The sequence below is a fragment of the Thermothelomyces heterothallicus genome, assembly GCF_042370625.1.
Source record: "Thermothelomyces heterothallicus CBS 202.75 unplaced genomic scaffold P884_scaffold_29, whole genome shotgun sequence".
NCBI lineage: Eukaryota > Fungi > Ascomycota > Sordariomycetes > Sordariales > Chaetomiaceae > Thermothelomyces > Thermothelomyces heterothallicus.
Window position 1 is genome coordinate 36,641 of NW_027192590.1, and position 17,571 is coordinate 54,211.

Sequence of the window (17,571 nt, forward strand, 5' to 3'; positions counted from 1 at the left end):
ACGGAAAAGGAAGACCTCTAATACCTTCCTAGTTATAAGCATTCGGGAAATGATAACTATCTTAGAATCAAGGTATAAACTTGACAGGGGCAAGATAGAAAAGGGGAATAACCACTTAGAACTAGAGGCAACCCTACCAGAGGAGCTTTATAACTTCGCTAACCTCTTTAATAAGGAGAAGGCTAGCGGATTACCCCTATACTATAGCACTACTAACCACTATATCAAGTTAAAGGAGGGTCCTAATAGGAAGATTCCTAAACTCCCCTAGGGACCCCTTTATAATATATTATAAGATTATCTATTAGAAGTCTAGAAATAGGTCGTTAATCTACTAGATAAGGGATAGATTCGAGCAAGTTCTTCTTTAGCTACTACTCCTATCCTCTTAGTAAAGAAGGTAAATAGGGGATAGAGATTCTATATAGATTATTAAGCCCTAAATAAGATTATAAAGTAGGACCAATACCTACTTCTACTAATTAAGGAGACTCTCTACTCCTTAGCTAAGGCTTGGTAGTTTATAAAGTTAGATGTTAGGGTAGCCTTCTATTATATCTAGATTATAGAGGGAGACGAGTATTTAATAGTATTTCGAACCTAGTTTAGACTCTTCGAGTAGCTAGTCTGCCCTTTTAGATTAGTAGGTATACCTATAACTTTCTAGTAATATATTAATAATACTCTCGGCCCGATACTTAGAGACTTTATAACGATATACCTTAATAATATCTTAATATATATAATAGGTAATAGAAAGGACTATATAAAACGAGTTAGGGAAGTTCTCTAGAGGCTATAGACGATAGGGTTAGCTCTTGACCTTAAGAAGTATACGTTCGCTATAAAAGAAGTTAAATACCTTAGCTATATTATTAAGGCCGGTACTTAAGTCTGTCCTAACCCCGAGAAGCTCGCTACTATCTGTGATTAGGAGGCGCTATAGAAAGTTCGGGGAGTATAGAGTTTCTTAGGATTTGCCAACTTTTATCGTGACTTTATCCCTAACTTCTCTAAGATAATTATACCCTTAATATAGTTAACCTGTAAGAATACCCTGTTTCGGTAGGGAAGGGAGGAGTAGGAGGCCTTCGAAGCCCTTAAGATAGCCTTTATATTAGAGCCTATCCTAGTATAATAGGACCCTAAGAGGGAGATAGTTCTTAAGGTAGACTATTCTAGGATAGCCCTTAATAGATGCCTTTTTTAATAGGGAGAAGATAGAGTTCTATATCCTATAGCCTATTATTCTATAAAGTTAACCCTAGCCGAAAGGAATTATATAATCTATAATAAGGAATTACTTATAATTATCTCCTACCTAAAGGCCTGGTTAGTAGAGCTTTATAGTATTATAGCCCCTTTTTAAATCCTAATTAACTATATAAACCTTAAATATTTTACCTAGCCCTATCTAATTAGCAAATGATAAGCTCGATAGGCTAAGATACTCTCTTACTTTAACTTTAAGCTCTACTATTATCCTAGATTATAGGTGTCTTATCCTAATACCTTATCCTATTATAAATAAGACTTCCCTAAAGATATATAGTATACTATATAACTTCTTCCTACTATCTAATTAGATACCTCTATTACCTTAGAGTTACTAGAAGCGCCTTACCTACCTAAGGGGAGTAGCATTTTTATAGATAGTTCGCTTATAGCCCTCTAAGATAAGGGAGTTCTTAAGGATAAACATTATATATACTAGCTCTAGGCTATCTAAGAGGGGGCTTAGAAGTTTCCTAAGGAGGTAAATATAATATAAACCTAGATTATAGACTATTCCCTAAGTATATAAGGTACTCTTTAGTTTTAGGGGAGACTTTAGCTCCTTATATAGGAACCACTTACTACTACTATCCTCTAGTAAGTTTATAACTCTCCTATATCAGGTTACCTAAGGAGGAATAGGTTATTTAAGATACTCTAATAGGACTATTATTAGGATCTTATATCCTTTGACGCGAAGCGGTTTACGAGGAACTATTATATATACCAAAGGGCTAAGGTATTGTAGTAACTATAACAAGGACTCCTCTAACCCCTACCTATTACTAACCGCTTTTAGAAATAGATTTCTATTAACTTTATAGTTAACCTCCTAGTATAAGATAAGAACTTACCTTACTACCTTATAATAATTACCGATCGACTATTAAAATATATCTAACTCGAGGCTATATCTTTAATAGGGGCCGAGGTATATACTCTCTGGTTCCGGGATATATAGTAGTGGTTTTATAGGTTTTCGATATAGATTATTACCGACTATAGCTTAGACTAGCTTAGCTAATTCTAGACTTCTCTCTATAAGATTATTAGGATTAAATAGTTACTATTAATAGCCTATTACCCCTAGATAGACAGAGGTATAGAATATATAAACTAGGAGGTATAGATTATCCTATAGACTATCATTTCCTTTGTCTAGTATAACTAGCCTAAACATCTTCTAATATATTAGCTTATAATTAATAACTATAACTTAATAATAACTAGAATAAGTGTAAGTTACCTCCTCTATAGCTACGATATAAGTCTTATCTAGTTTACTAACCTCCTAGATGCTCCTACTTTGACCCTATAGGGGAGGGCTATTAACTTCCTATATTACCTAAAAGAAGGTATAAAGTAGACCTAGGCTACTATTATATATATATAATAGCGCTAGTAAGAAAACGCTAATCGATCTTAACGTCTGGCTAAAAGGTTTAAGGTAGGGGATAAAGTGTAGCTATCCCTATATAATATTAAAACTAACTACCTAAGTTAGAAACTTAACTAGGTTAACGCTAAATATAGGGTAATAGTAGTACTAATACTACTAACTATCACTTTAGATATTCCCTAGGGCCTATACCCTACCTTCTATATTAACCTAGTTAAGTATACTATATCCGACCTACTCCTATTATAATATATATTAGATACCTACCCTAGCCTAGTATTAGAACTCTTATAGGATAGACTACTATAAGAAGAATATAAGGTAGAAGCGATCCTTATAGCTAGGAATATAAGGGGGAGAGGGAACCGCTATAATATATTAGTAAAGTAGAAGGGATACAATACCCTAACTTAGGAACCACTAGAAAACTTAGAGAATACCAAAGCGCTTAACGCTTTCGAATAGGAATAGTGGGATATCTACCTAAACGATAGGCTAGTTATAAGGAAAAAACGTAGAGGAATATATAAGCAAAGGATCTAAAATTTCTATATATATAGGTAAACCTAGGGCAGATAGGTAATAGCTATATTATAGGTATACCAACCAAACTAATTATAAGATAAATATATATAATAATAATATACTATATACTTACTCCTTATCTTCCTCTAAGTATTTATCTTCCTCTTCCCCCTCTATAATATCTTTAGGAGCTATAAGGGCAGGCTCTTTACGGTCGTAGACTAGGTATAGTATACGCTTAGCCAGGGAGCTAGAGCGTTAGGTATAGGTATAGTTAAAGTTAATAGGGATAGGTATAGGGCATATAGTAGTAATATAGCAAGCCTAGGATATAGGTAAAGGTATACCTAAGATATAGGTAATAAAGGTAGTATTAGTATTAACTAAAGTCGATATATTTTTATTTATATATTATATCTAGTATAGTATATTATTATTTTATACGATGATATAATATATAAGTTACCTAGTAGCTTATAGGGCAGGGGTAGGGTTAGAGGTAACAAGGAGGGTATTACTATAGTAAGAGGGGGTACGAGGGAAGGCGACTAGGGCATGGTCATTACTATAGTAATAGGAGGGGGCGGCCTAGGTAGGGGAGAAGGCGAGCTAAGCAAGGGAGTAGTTAACCTATATAGCCTCTATAATTATAGTAAAAGAATATACTAAGGTAGAGAATATAGGTATAAGGACTACCTTATATATACTATAGTTTATAGTCTTTAACTAGGGAAGAGTCTCTAGGGCTATACCCTTATTATAATAGTATATAATCTTATAGATACCTATATATAAATATAGATTATTTACCTATAATTATAGGTCCTAAATACAAGGATTATAGGTAAAACGGTATATTATATAAGATATACTATAACTAGGAATATATATAATATTATTATTACTTGGAATATAATAAATATAATTAAGATAATACTATATCTTCTTAGGTAGGAGTTTAAACTCCTTATTAAAAGAGTTACCCTTAATAATAAACCTACTAAGGGAAATGTTCTAGTTCTTATACTAAAATTTAGGCAGTTAATAGGGACCTAATATATATATATAATAGCTATAATTAGGAAAATAAAAGGGAAAACTTATATTATAATCTTTATTCTTATTATTACTAGGATAATAGCTATTACTATTACTACTAAGTAAGCTAATAATAGTAGACATTCTAAATAAAAAAAAATTTAAAGTATAATATAAATATAGGTAATAGGATAGTATATAGTTAAGTATAGGTAGGGAGGGATTTATAGGTTATAAAAAGAGAAAAAGTAGGAGTTAGAGGGAAGGAGAGGAGGAATTTATATATATTTAGGAAGTAGGGCTAGGGGAGTATATATAGGACCTAAATAAAGACCAAGCCCTACTTCGAACTCAAACAAAGGCTAGGACCTATATAGCATTAAAATAAAGACTAGGACCTATATAAGACCTAAACAAAGCTAGACCATATATATAGACTACTAGCATATATAGGACCTGTCACTATAGTGATACTAGGTAGACCTACCTAAGCATCTGACCAGAAAAAGAGGAGAGGTATATTACAGGCCTAGGCTCTACCTAGGCTAATCGATAACAGGCTATACCCGGTTTCGGACCGGACCTATATACGTTCGTAGGGTATTCATAGGGCACGCGCTTAGTACCTGGTTAGGCTCTAACCCGACGCCTAACTAGACCCTAACTAGAGTATGTATATACCCCTTATATTAGGAAATAGAACCCCTTCTGGTACCTATACTTACTTTCTCCTCTTTCTTCCCTTAAGGTAGTTGAATAAAATATTGTGTGCTTATCTATAGTTGCTATAAGGCTAGCATATTATAGGCTTAGCCCTATTCTACCAAGCTAATTAGTAACTGTATTAGCAATCTACTGATAGGAGTACTATCTTATAGTACTATTTTTGGTTATAACCTGTTCAATGACTTGGGTTATAGACTTGGTTATAACCTTTGGCCTCCTAGACTTTGGTATATTGGCGACATGTTTATCTTTGATAGGGTCACCTGGTATATATCCCCGTGCCTTGGCCCTGCGAAGAAGAGACTTTAGTGCCTCTCTTTTAACCCCAGTTTTGGCTTCGATTTCAGACATCTTGACTCCTATACTATAGAGGGTCAACGCCTGTGTTCGTTAGACAACGGTGGTCTGTTTGCTATGCCTAGGGGGCACTTCGGGTACTGCGGGCTCTTCGCGTACTGCAGGCTCTTCGCGTACTGCAGGCTCTTCGTGTACTGCAGGCTCTTCGGGTACTGCGGGCATTGTGGGCACTTCGGGCATTGCGGGCACTTCGGACTCTCTAGGCATAGTAGGCTCTGTCGGTACTAATCTAGTTAGAGTAGGTCTATCAACCTTGGAAAGACAGCTTACCAAAACGCTCTGGAATTATCATAGCTACTGTATTTGGGAGATTTGTAGGCTCTGGCATCAAGGTTGGGCAGGGAAAAACCTAGATGTGCGGGTGGAGATCAATTTACAATAGAAATTACAGTATAAACAAGATTGTGTATGCACTTCGCACGTTGTCAGCAGCCTGGGCTTGGCATGCCTGGGGTTGGATTTTCTTGGCCAACCTCCGTACTTTCAGCCCCAGTTAGGCTGAGATCAGGGCCCGCAGCTGAGAGTCCGCCAAGCTACCTGGTACAGTACACTAAGTTATTATTGGAACAAATCTTCTGGATTCTCCCGATTCCGTTTCTTGTTCCCCGCTTTCATCAACTGCCCCAAAAATCCTTGCAGATGCTTTGTGCAGCCAGAAGATGGAAGAATTCGAGAAGTAACGCGTTGCATGGTAGATGCATGCTCGGCCAGGTCAGGGCAATCTCTTTTCGTCTTTGTACTAAGCATCTCAATGTCAACAGGCTTTTGACAAACCGCCTCGACACATTCCTAAGAAAACTCGTGTCTGAACCAAGGTAGTGAAGCCTCCTTGTTTAGCATTTGGACCACGGGTAAATTTCTTTGGCACTCCGTGTTACGCTACTCTGAGAGGAAGAATAATGGCTTTAAAGACTGCCAAGACGCCTCCTCTTGAACAGTCTCTTGATCCAAGAGGCATGACGGCGCCGTTTTTCAAGAACACCTTGGATAGAACAATGTGGGTGGAATTCCATCTGATATAAAAAGAACCATACGAGTCCCCCAACACCTAAATGGTGCTGTACTTTAGGGTAATTAGTCTACCGTTCTCTGGCACTCTGGCTCTGTTCTCCAACAAATCAACCGACATATAGATCACGAACGCTAGGAGACGAACACGCTCAGAAACAAGCACCATGGCTGCTCAACCTGATTTTCTCTGGATCAAGAACGACATGAGCCCCGATGGTCGCCTCTTCCGTGTGACTCGACGGGCCGCCCAGCACTCGATCATCCTCCGCGCGCTCATCGAGGATTTTGAAGGGATCGATTTCCGGAAAAAAGAACAATGCATCCCCATTAAGATCGATGTTAGCGACCAATGCCTGTCAGACGTACTTCAGTGGGTGGAGAATACGAAGACCGCGCCAGAAAAGGGAGAGAGCGACGACAACAAGCACGTCGAATTAGCTGCGGAGGATATGCGTTTCTTCCGCGAGGCGATCACGACGTCGGAGAAGCTCTACGAGCTCCTCATGCTCGCCGACTACCTCGGCATCGTGCCGCTGTACAACATGGCCTGCCAGGTCGTCGTCAACATGATCATGGGCAAGTCGGCGGAGCAGATCCGCCGCATACTCGGGATCAACAAGGATTTCACCCCGGAGCAGGAGGAGGCCATCCGTGCGGAGACGGCGTGGGCTTACGACGAGGAGCAGCCCCCGCGCGACGTTGACAAGCAGCAGCCTCCAACGGATACTACCGCTGCGTAATGAAGTGCCAAAGAGGCATATCAAAGGAGGAAGGAGCAGAGTACGTTAAAGTAGAAACCGGGGTATAATACCTAGCTGAACATCGTTGACATGAGGAGATCTGGATGGCAAGCATGGATACATAATTAATGAATACAGCCTAGGATGGAGGGTGCCTAAACGCCGGAGAAAATTCTGGATAGGCTCCTCGCCCTCCTACTCCATATGATGTTGGTTGTTCTTTATTCGGTACTGCCTTTAACAATTATCCTTTTGCGGTGGGTTTCTCGCCCGGATACGAAGCATACATCGTGGGACTTGGTCAGACAACTCGTATGACCTGTCACGGTTCCGTGACTTGATAACGTCAGCGGCTCTTGGGGCCTTGTTCATTACTGCGTAGAAGATTAGGTGTCCCGCCCTTCTGCAGAACCCGACGGCCATTGGACAAACTCAGCCTCTAACAGCGTTTCATTCATCGGCGACTCCGGGGCCTTTGGTTATGACCGTTTTGCTGGACTTTCCCACAGGCTGACAGTTGAATCAGTTAGCATGGGTTTTTGGAGGACTTGACCACCCACCGCAGTTTCGTCATGATTGACACGGCAAGGTACAGGATATAATTATAACTGTACGTTTGCGGGGGTGTGCCGGTCTTCATTTGAACGCTAAGTTACTAGCCACAGCCACAAAGCGCGGGGAACAACCGCTGGTTGGTGCAAGCTGCTGCAGCGCTGCGTGCTCGGCGGCTCGAACCTGCAGTGACTTGAAACAGGCCCCGTCACCTGCAGCCTCAACACGGGTTTGTTGATCATTGGCTTTTTGTGCGGTTTGTGTCAGGGCCCACTAGTTAAGAGCTGAAGTCGCGCCGCCGCATTTCGGCCCCCATTCCACGCAATCTTGATGCACGATGCTCGACGGGCTTGAGTCAAGGGGTGTAACAGAGCACCAAAAGACGTCTGTCTTTCTCACTCTTGTTTAGATGGGAAGAAGGAAAGAAACTGCTCGCACTGGACCCATCATTTCTCTCGCACACGAACTAAAATCACCAACCGTCAACGCGATGGGTTGTTGGCAATACATACACGCGACTTGTTGGTTCCGGGATACCGGAACGGCCCCCTGCCCCGTTGGTAATTGGCAGTGCATGGTTCACCTCAGCGGGCGTGTCTCACTCTCCCTTTAAGCCCCCCCGTGCCGCCGGGAAAACACACCATGAATGTCCAGGTGCTGTGCCGTACCTAATTAGCTTCGAGTCGGCATCGCACCAAAAGCGGCTCCATCTTTGTGTTTTGTCAGCCATCCTTCCCGGAAGTCGCTAGAAAGGAATGTTAGCTCGGCTCCTTGCATCTGAAGAGAGCGGTCACTGAAGGGCTTCGATCTCGCAGCCATGAAAGCAAACAAAACACGGCGGCCGCGCCTTCTCCTGTTTGCCGGGCTGAGTTTGCTTCTTGGGAACGCGGCGACGGCCCAATCAACATGCTACAATACGCGCGGGGAGGAAGACCCGAACCTGCAGCCATGCTCTGCACCGGGCGCGGACGCGGGAGGGGCGACCTGGTGCTGCGCCCGGGGAGACACCTGTCTCTCCAACGGCCTTTGTCTGAGTCCCGGGTCGAGCAACCTCATGACGCAGCAAGGATGCACCGACAAGGACTGGGGCGGGTCGTGCAAGAAGTACTGCCCCGCCGGCGATGGTAAGCTCTTCTCCGCCTCCGGACTTCGACGAGCTGGCGCCCGCCAAACTAAGGCCACTAACGCCTTCCTCCCTCCCCCAGACCAGAAACTGACCGAGATCCCCCTCGTCCCCTGCCCGGCGAGCTTCAACAGCGACACGAACGACGTCAAGTTCTGCTGCGGCCCCGACCCGTCTTCCTGCTGCGAAAAGTCCGCCTCCTGGATCTCCCTCCCTGCCGGCACCATTGTCCCCTCGCAAGCGAACGACGACTCGACCTCCTCATCCTCCTCCTCAGACCCCGACAACGCCCGCTACTCGCTCAAGATCGGTCTGGGTATCGGCCTCGGCCTCGGCGTGCCCATCCTCCTCGTCCTCCTCGCAGTGGCCTACCTCCTCGCGCAGCCGCTGCACTCCCGCAGCGGGGGGCGGCACGGCTCGGGCAGGCGCAAGGGCGGCGGTGGAAGAAGCGGGGATTGGGACGGGGACGACGTGGGCGACGGGACCAACACGGAGAAGACGTCCGACACCTCCCACACCTACCCGCCGCGCTCCTACTTCGCCCGGACCGCTGGCGGCGGCGGCGGTGGCGGCGGCGGAGGGGCACGCACTCAAACCCGGCCGCGACGCCAGTCCTTCGGCAACTACACCCACGTCCGCGGCGGTTCTGCCTCCTCCTCCTCCTCGGCATCCCCCGCCGCCGACGACGAAGCGAACCACCACGGAGGCAGGGACGACCAGCACACGCACCACGCCATCGCCCTCTGGTCCCCGCATCTCCACCACCACCATCATCACCACCACCACGGCACGGGAGGGGTCCAGAGCGCGCGGAGCGTGGCGACGGCGCTGGCGCAGTGGGCGCGCTCGCCGTTCGGCTTCGGCGGGCTGGAGCCCCCGCTCGCGGGGCCCGAGAGCCCGCGGGAGATGGACGGGAGCGGGAGCGGGAGCGGAAGCGGGAGCGGGAGCGGGCGGTCCGCGAGGGCCCACGGCGGCAGCGGCAGCGGCAGCGGCAGCGGTAGTGGGAGGGGGGAGACGACGCCGAGCCGGCTGGGCGCGGCCGAGCTGCCGTCGCCGGATCTGTGCCGGCTCGAGGAAGGCGGAGGAGGAGCGGAAGGGGGTGGTCACGGCCCGGCTCCTGCCGCTTCTTCTCCCTCGTCTGCTTCTGCTCCTGGTGGTGGTGGCGGCGGTAGTAGTGCTAGTGGTGGTGCGTCTGGGCAGGCGGCGTGGCACGCCGGGAGGAGGGTGCACGTTGCTGCCGAAGGGGTTGAATTGCCCACGCCCGGCACCCCCGTGCGACCCTATAAGGATGTGGAAATGGAGCTGGGCGTGAAGAAATGATTTGCAAAGATGAGGGCTTTTCCAACGTAATCCAAATGAGAGGGAGACGGGTGTATACTATCACCGGATAGACGAGCATAATTTACATGGAGGGGTGTTTGACAGGTTAAGGTGACTGGGTGATTGTTTTTGGTGTGATGTCCTATACAAGGGGTAATTATAATTACCCTTTAATGATCATGGGGATGTAAACGGCAATATCGTTGATGGTAATACCTCAGTACCTCGTTCACACAAAGAATGTTGGACGATAGAGAATAAGACCAATGCGAACATACCACCCTTATTAACTATTGAAACATATGTGGAGACTGACTCGCTGTAAAAAGACCCTGGATCAGGAAAAGCCATGACTCTGCTTAGCGGAAGTTAAATGGATTAGAAAGATCGAACCTCAAAGTCTTTTTCGCGATTTCAAAAAAAAAAAAAAAAAAATAACCTGTTCGGGTTAAAGGCACCGCAAAAAGTTGGGGACTTAGGTGATGGGACAAAAGAGAGGAGAAAAAAAGTGTCGAAGACAGAAGTCGTTGACGGGAATTGAGCCCGACGTGGGGGTCGAACCCACAACCTTGAGATGACCTGAGATCTAAGAGTCTCACGCTCTACCGATTGAGCTAGCCGGGCGCTGGCTCGGCTTGTTGTTATTGGGCCGTTCGGAAGAGCGAGTCATGTGCAGACAACGCAGCATTCATCGAGATCTCTGAACTTTCCCCGAGCGCTCTCTATGCCCACCTACCCTCTTCACCTCGCTCACAAACTCGTTGACCCGCCACGCGATGAGGTCCTCGTCGTATCCGAAGTACCTGTAGGCGGCCTCGCGGGGCAGCGAGCGGCCGAACGGGCTCATCGGGTACCCGGCGTCGGCGTCGCCGTACCGCTCCCACCCGTTGTCCGCGTTTGCCTCGATCACGACGCGGGGGATGCCTGCGCGGTACTGCAGCACCTGGGCCGTGCACTCGCGCGGCTGCCGCTCGAAGAGCCGCTGGCAGGGGAAGTTGACGACGCGGGCGGCGAGGCCGAAGCGGTCGCGGAGGACCCCACGGGCGCGCACGGCGAAGCGCATCTCGGAGCCGACGCCGATCAGCGTCTCGTCGGCGTCGTCCTGCTCGATGAAGACGTAGGCACCCCTCAGCACCCCGTCGCGGCGCGAGTAGGTCGGGTACTGCGGGAGGTTCTGGCGCGAGAGCGAGATGATGGTGGGCTTATCCGACGCCGAGAGGGCGGCGATGAAGGCACCTGCCGTCTCTTCGCTGTCGGCGGGGCGGATGTAATTATAGCAGGTTGGGCATGGCGCGATACAGGGCTGCGAGCTCAATCGGCTGAGTGGGACATGACCTGGCCGGCAATGAACAGCGGCTGGATCGAGTTTGTCCAACATCCGTGGTGCGTGTTGCAGATCGAGATGGCGCATAATTATCCTGCGCGCGTGCCAGAGAACCGGACGGGTCGTGGACGGCAGCGCCGCGCGGCGGGGCTTTCGCTGCAGCATCAGCAGCGGCTGCCGTGTGATAGAGCTGGTTCCCCGAGACGGCGGGTAGGTTAGAAAAGAGCAAAGTAGGGAAAGGTGAGCCCGAAGTGGATGTGTCGGGTTCAGGATAACCTGCATCTCAAGCGGTCGCTGGGCATACCACCCCTCGATGTGGCAAACAGCTGGTTCCAGCGGCGGGTATACTCTCCTTCTGGGTCGTCACATGCGAACAGCTCCAGTACCTGGGCGCAAAGGAAAACTACAAAGTTGGCATACATGTTGGCGCCTGGTGTCCGGCGAAAGAGCTACGCTCATCGCCTAATCGGTGCCAAAATATGCGAGTGCGAGCGTCTTTCGAAGAGCATAGTTAAACAGGTCGAGGTATCGGAGGGTACCTAGGTGAGAATACTGACATTTCTTTCGCCTGCGCCTGCAAGTCCAACAGCCAGCCTGCGTCCGAGCACTCTTTCGTGCGGCCGTCCGAGTTGTGCTAAGGTGCTGGAGCTTCATCCGCAGGAGCTCGGGGCTCTCCACACTAGACGGTTTCGACATCTCAAGTGCGCGAGTGTTGGAGCGGGAACGCATCGTAGTGAGTTCCAGGCTGCGCTGATTACGAACGGAAGTGGCTACCTTCAGACCAGCAGAGGGGCGATTTGACCGCTCGTGGAACCGGGCGAAAACTCGAGGAGGAATGTTAGCCTGATAAGGCACTTCTGAGCAGAACCTAGGCAAGCCCCTCTCCTCATAACCTGACATGTATTTCGTACCAAGAGGTGCCTGATGCCTGAACAAGCAAGAGTACCAATGCAGCTTATCCGGGGAAGAACAGCATGCATGACGCCGGGTCGTTGATAAGGAGCGGATTGCCGCATCTGCATCGCCAGTCGTGCTCGGGAATATATAATAAGCGAGGGGTGACTCCCGATGCTACGGTTACCCATCAGCCTGATATCCCATCACGCTGTTTACACACGAGTGGCTGTCTCGACAAGAATCCCATTCTTCTTCGGCGCCTCGAAATGGCTGTTCTCACCGGCAGGCCATTGCAATGGGCCATCACGACCACAGCGGGGGCCGGCTTCTTGCTGCAAGTGCTGGGATGCCTCGTCCTGTGTATCGGCGGTGCTTTCCAGGCGTGTACCTACGGCATTCCTCACATGATCGTCGCTGTTCTTGGGAACGATTAGCCACCTGGAGGCTACGAAGGTATACCGTCTTGTAAGTCATCATTTTGACCTCTCCGACTCTGTCCTCCTCCTAGTTTCTGGTCAGCGAGGGGCACGATCACACAGGGTAACGCGTGATCAGGTCAAATATCGAGAAGACATGCATCTTGATACAGCGGGAACAACCGAACTCATGCCACATCTCTAAAGCCTCTATGACGGGTATTCCCTACTCCTCAAGAGATACTCTCATATGAAGAACATGCACGTAAAAAAAGCCAAATTTTCTCCGCGCCCGAGGGAAGAAAATAAGACAAACAACCAAATAAACGTCCGTTTTCGACAACCCACCCACATTAAGCAGCAGCCTTGCCTCTTCGCTTTGGCGCCGGAGTCCCATTGCCACTCATCCCCAATTTCGTAACCCTCGTCCGTCTCGTAGCCATGCCGGTCCTGGTGGAAGATGACGCCGTAGCCGGTGACGGATCAACCGTCGCGGGTGCGGTTGCAGGCGCAGGAGCAGCCGCCCGCTTGGGAAGCGATCTCGCTCTCGTGCGGAGGCTGGAAGTGGCAGCAGGCTTCTCAGCGGGCTCCGTCTTTTCCGCGGAGGGGCTCTTCTCCGCCGCCGGCTTACCGGCGCTCCGTAACTTCTTGACCGGCGTGGGAGGCGGCAACCTCGAGGACCTTGTCCGGCGCGTGGATGCGGGCGCTGCTGGCGGCGCGGGCGCCCCCTCACCCGTGGTGCTGCTCTTTCTGCCGCTCCCGGCCTTCCTGGCTGCCACCCTCGCCGTTTTCTCAACCGCGGGCTCAGCCGGCACGGGCGGTTCCGCCTCCGCGATCTCGTCGACCCCGTCGTCCGCCATCACGTCCGCCAGCAGCGCCCTCGCCATCCCGCTGAACATCCCGCCTCCCTCTTCATACGGCTGGTACCTAACCAGCTCCTCCGCCCACCTCACCTCCTTGACCTTCTTGCCCTTCTTCCCTTTCCCGCCGTCCTCCTCCTCGGCCTCCGGATCCTTTTCAGACAGAGCCGCCCCTTTCCTCCTCTCCTTGGCCTCCCAGACCCCCTTTAACTCCCTCATTCTCCAACCGGCCGGGTCTTCCGCTTGCTTGGCAAGCACGACCGGTGGCGGCACCGCGCCGCCCTTGTTCTTGCGGGTATTCGCGCGCGTGACCGCGGCGAGGTCCTTCTCCTCGCTACGCTGCCGCGCTGCGGAAAGGTGGGCGTCTGAGGCCATCGCCGGCTCATCCATCGCACCCATGCCCGGCAACCGCACGGGAATCATGGAAAAGGCGATGGAGTTGGCCGAGGGGGCGCTTGGTTTAAGCGCAACCCGCATGCTCCGCGCGCGAGTGGAGCGGCGAGGGCCCGGTTTGGGTGAGAGGAGAGAGGTCGTGATGTTTGAAGGAAGGGCAGAATTGGCTTCGGAGGAGGGAGCTGCGGTTTCAGGAGCGGTCTTGAGGATTGACTCGGGATACTTTCGGTGCTTCTTGAGCCGGGGCCCGTCAGTGGGTTCGGCACACGGGTCGGCAGAGGAGTCCTCCTTCGCGAGGTCGTCCTCGAAAGCGTCAGCCTTGCGCTTCTTTGCTGGACTGGCGCTGTTGGGACTCCGGACGCCTAATGGTTGCCTGCTACCAGGAGTTTCTGACCCTGCCCTGCCGACGGGCGAGCCCGTGGAGGAGATGGAGCCGAGAGAGCTGGACCGTCGGGCGATTTTCTTGGCCAGCGCGGCTGCGGCTGCAGCCGCTTTGGCACTTTTACCTGCCGCTACCCTCGTCACAAAGTTCCGGAGCATCTCCGTTTCCGAGTCGTCCTGCCTGGCGTGGAGTTGGAGCGTGTCGCACTCCGGTTTCGGTGCCTCGACAGTCATGTCCTCGTCCATGGCGACGATATCTTCGTCGCCTTCCTCTTGCGGCACATCTTCCTCAACCACTTCATCAGCATCTAGCTCATCCGATTCATGGTCGGCTGCAGGCTCCTCGTCATCATGGAGACCGGTAGGAAGGTCGCTCGGAGGCGGAACTCGCCGTTTGTTGATGGGCGTAAACCCCGAGCTTTCCCGTGATGGGCTGAGACCATCCCCCTGATTCTGGGGGTTTGCCACGCCCTCCATAAGCTCCTTGGAACTTGCAATGGGAGAGCTGCAGGGAGTCCCGGGTGATGGAGGCGTAGACCGATCTGTCCCAGATGAGGACTCTGGGAGCTGAGCGGTGGTGATCCCCGTAGGACACGGATTCACCCCACAGTCCTTTGGCGGATTCGCAGCTTGGTCATCTGTGGCGCGCGCATTCTCATCTAAGTCGTCCGTTGCGGTATTCTCAGTGTTATGCTGCGGCAGTTCAGTACCAACAGCCGTCCCATTCGCGGCGCTGGCAACGCTGCCAGAAGAAACATGCGATCCAGTGACTGAGGCGGCCACCACGGGCTCTTCATCCTGAACCGCTTCGGTCGCCTCGGCTTCCAAATTCGGCGTGTCTGAACGGAGCCGAGGGGAGGCAGGACTTGACGCTGATGAGTCCGCATTTGTAGTTGATTTTGACTGCTCCACGTTGGCGACCGGGCTTCCGCCGTTGGTGAACTGCGCTTCGATCATTTCCTGCTCAGACAAGTGCTCCATCTCGACGCAAGCGTGAGGATTAGTCGCAGGTGCGAGGTTCTGAGTAGCCTCCTGGAGGTCGTCATTGGGAGCTTGGCCACCCTCGTCGGATGTCACTTCATGGGCAGCGCAAGGCGGCTCGTTGGCGCCAGAAAGACGCACAGCGTCGCTTTCGGATCCTCCTTCAACACTAGCGCTTTCGGCGAGACGAGGGGAGGTCTCCTGCGTGAAGGCAGAGGCCTCATTGGTTTCGGCAGCCACCGAAGTGATGGCCGCCTGACAACGGGGTGTTGCTTGCTCCGCTTCTGCCTCGACCTCAACCTTCTTCGCCACACCCAAACCGCCGGAAGTCAATGGGCTCTGACCATCGCTGCTGAGCAGTGGTGGGTTGGCCTCGGCGGTCACGGGCGATTGGCCGAAGATATCAAGTCTCGTTTTCATGTCAATTTCAACCACGTCTTTGGCTCTGCGATGATCCGGGATGGCGCCAGTAGTCCTTGCATCTTCGGCGTTTCCGCCGGTTGTTTCAAGCCCGGCAGAGAAGACGCCCATCGTTTTCCGGCGGCTCTTGGATTCGCCACGTACGCCGTCTCCCACAGGGATCGCCGGGATAGCCGTGAGGCTGTGCCGGCGGTTGAGATTGTCCGTCCCACGCTTGAGCGCCAGCAAGCGCAGAGCGCCATTTGAGCCGCGCTCGCTCCTGCGCGCTGACTGGAGCGAGAGGCGCCTGCGAATCTCGTGTTCAGGTTCGGCTTGCGCATCTGGAACTGGCTGGTCAAACATCAACGGCGCGGGGCTCGCAGGAGAAGAGGCCGGTGGACTCGAAGGCCGCGTGTCCGGGATGAGCGGGGCTTGAAGCTTCGCCGGTGACTTTTCTGGTGGGCTGAACTTGGGTGACTCCAGTACGACCTTCGTAGGAGTGGCATTAACTCTGAATGAGCGAAGAGGCGAGTCGGCAACCTTGGTTGGCGAGAGCGCGACGCTTGACCTCTTGACTGGCAAAGCCGCTGGGGCAGCACTTCCCGCGGGAGAGAGAGCAACTGTGGAGAGCCTGCGTGGCGACTCGTCTCCCGGGAGGAGAGAGATACGCCTGCTAAGGCGGCACGTAGATCGCTTGCTCATTTGCTCTTCGTCCACTTTAGCGGTGGCTTCGGTTGAGACTGGTCTCTCGGATTCGGTCGAGTGCTGCAGATGAGTTGTCGGGCTTCTGGCCTCGCTCTTGGGCGCAAGCGGCCAGCGCGAATTGTGGCGCTTCCTGGGAACCCACTTCAGGCTCTCCTCGGGGTACGTAGCAAGTTTCGTCTTGGTATTGGTTGTCATGGTAGTCGGCTTGTGCGCGGCGTCGGAGACCATGCCTAGAAACCGCTCTTTAGGATGTGCCGACGGGCGAAAGTGACGGAATCTCATACCTTGTGCCTCGACAATATCCTGATGCCCGTCAGGGCGCTCCTCTGCTCTCGAGTCCCACTTCGCGTCGCCCCAGGCCTGCAAATGATGCGCGTGCCGCGCCCGTTTTCTCGGACCCATCCCTTGTCTCTCGAGCTCTGCCATGGCGCGGATGTACGGACTTTGACCAGTTCCAACGGCGAGACCCCCAACTCGTTTCCAAATCCTGGATTGTCGTCGCATGCCCGGGACGGGGGCGACAGCAACGCGTTGCCACGCTCTGGGGCAAGAAAACCGAGGCGGCAAGAAACACTCGGCCGTGATCGGATTGCTATTATTGCGCGTTAGCTTTCCGTTTCGAGTGTAGAATGTGGAATGGGGTATCGCCTGCGACGTACGCCTGACACAGCATGTCGGCAGCGGGCGTGGCCTGAACGCCACTATTTGACTCGGTCATGATCAAGATTCAAGATAGCAAAGTAAATAAAAGGCGGATAACGGTCGCGATGTGGACAAAAGGACAGAATTACCACCCGGTCATGTTAACGAAGCGAATAAGAGGTGTGGGCAAAAACAACAAATCGTGCGACGCGTCAAATCGACGAAATCGCGAGAATCGTGATGGATCCAGATGGAGCAGCGTCCAAAGAACAATCCGGATCTGGAATGCATTGTTTACATGACAGACCGAGGGCCAATCATTGTAAAACAGACCCTGAAAATGAAAGTGGCCGTTCTGGGTAGTTAGCTCCACCCCACTTTCAGGACCACGCCGATTCGAAGCACGTGACTTGAAATCTTCCCGGCTCCACCAAAGATTCAAACTCGCAAACGCCAGCGACACTTTTGACAATACGGGATGCCATTGCCGCAGTAGTCACATCCTCA

General features: G+C 50.7%; 5 protein-coding genes and 1 non-coding gene across 6 annotated transcripts; 2 read left to right on the forward strand and 4 right to left on the reverse strand.

The window, feature by feature from the left end:
• Window positions 1–5,050: 5,050 nt before the first annotated feature.
• P884DRAFT_230759 (uncharacterized protein) lies at window positions 5,051–5,636 on the reverse strand. Its single transcript, XM_069439803.1, has 3 exons — window positions 5,591–5,636; window positions 5,420–5,544; window positions 5,051–5,344 (listed from the first exon to the last, which is right to left on the reverse strand). The coding sequence occupies exons 1-3, from the start codon at window positions 5,610–5,612 to the stop codon at window positions 5,105–5,107; spliced, it is 387 nt and encodes a 128-aa protein (XP_069294292.1). The 5' UTR covers window positions 5,613–5,636; the 3' UTR covers window positions 5,051–5,104.
• An 859-nt stretch (window positions 5,637–6,495) lies between these two features.
• Window positions 6,496–7,230, forward strand: P884DRAFT_280333 (Skp1 family, dimerization domain-containing protein; the record flags this gene model as incomplete). Its single annotated transcript, XM_069443422.1, has 2 exons — window positions 6,496–7,029; window positions 7,210–7,230. The coding sequence occupies 2 exons, from the start codon at window positions 6,496–6,498 to the stop codon at window positions 7,228–7,230; spliced, it is 555 nt and encodes a 184-aa protein (XP_069294293.1).
• Window positions 7,231–7,985: 755 nt separating this feature from the next.
• Window positions 7,986–10,272, forward strand: P884DRAFT_332213 (uncharacterized protein). Its single transcript, XM_069445770.1, has 2 exons — window positions 7,986–8,747; window positions 8,829–10,272. Exons 1-2 carry the CDS (start codon window positions 8,441–8,443, stop codon window positions 10,064–10,066), a joined length of 1,545 nt encoding a protein of 514 aa, XP_069294294.1. The 5' UTR covers window positions 7,986–8,440; the 3' UTR covers window positions 10,067–10,272.
• A 334-nt stretch (window positions 10,273–10,606) lies between these two features.
• Window positions 10,607–10,690, reverse strand: P884DRAFT_t162. The gene has a single exon. It is a non-coding gene; the product is annotated as a tRNA-Lys (tRNA).
• A 142-nt stretch (window positions 10,691–10,832) lies between these two features.
• Window positions 10,833–11,330, reverse strand: P884DRAFT_165927 (transketolase; the record flags this gene model as incomplete). Its single annotated transcript, XM_069437279.1, has 1 exon — window positions 10,833–11,330. A coding segment is annotated over one exon (498 nt), but the record flags the coding sequence as incomplete, so codon positions are not given.
• A 1,529-nt stretch (window positions 11,331–12,859) lies between these two features.
• Window positions 12,860–17,285, reverse strand: P884DRAFT_230763 (uncharacterized protein). The gene is made up of 3 exons (XM_069439804.1): window positions 17,082–17,285; window positions 16,707–17,014; window positions 12,860–16,652 (listed from the first exon to the last, which is right to left on the reverse strand). The coding sequence occupies exons 1-3, from the start codon at window positions 17,138–17,140 to the stop codon at window positions 13,057–13,059; spliced, it is 3,963 nt and encodes a 1,320-aa protein (XP_069294296.1). The 5' UTR covers window positions 17,141–17,285; the 3' UTR covers window positions 12,860–13,056.
• Between the last annotated feature and the right edge of the window lie 286 nt (window positions 17,286–17,571).

Bases quoted from the DNA above. Each gene is read 5' to 3' on its own strand.
- P884DRAFT_230759 (XM_069439803.1), bottom strand. From the start codon at position 5,612: ATGATAATTCCAGAGCGTTTTG. The intron at 5,545-5,590 runs GTAAGCTGTCTT...TAACTAGATTAG, and splicing joins GATAATTCCAGAGCGTTTTG to TACCGACAGAGCCTACTATG. The intron at 5,345-5,419 runs GTACGCGAAGAG...TAACGAACACAG, and splicing joins CAGTACGCGAAGAGCCTGCA to GCGTTGACCCTCTATAGTAT.
- P884DRAFT_230763 (XM_069439804.1), bottom strand. From the start codon at position 17,140: ATGACCGAGTCAAATAGTGGCGTTCAGGCCACGCCCGCTGCCGACATG. The intron at 17,015-17,081 runs GTACGTCGCAGG...GCGCAATAATAG, and splicing joins GCCGACATGCTGTGTCAGGC to CAATCCGATCACGGCCGAGT. The intron at 16,653-16,706 runs GTATGAGATTCC...AGCGGTTTCTAG, and splicing joins GGATATTGTCGAGGCACAAG to GCATGGTCTCCGACGCCGCG.
- P884DRAFT_332213 (XM_069445770.1), top strand. From the start codon at position 8,441: ATGAAAGCAAACAAAACACGGCGGCCGCGCCTTCTCCTGTTTGCCGGG. The intron at 8,748-8,828 runs GTAAGCTCTTCT...TCCCTCCCCCAG, and splicing joins GTACTGCCCCGCCGGCGATG to ACCAGAAACTGACCGAGATC.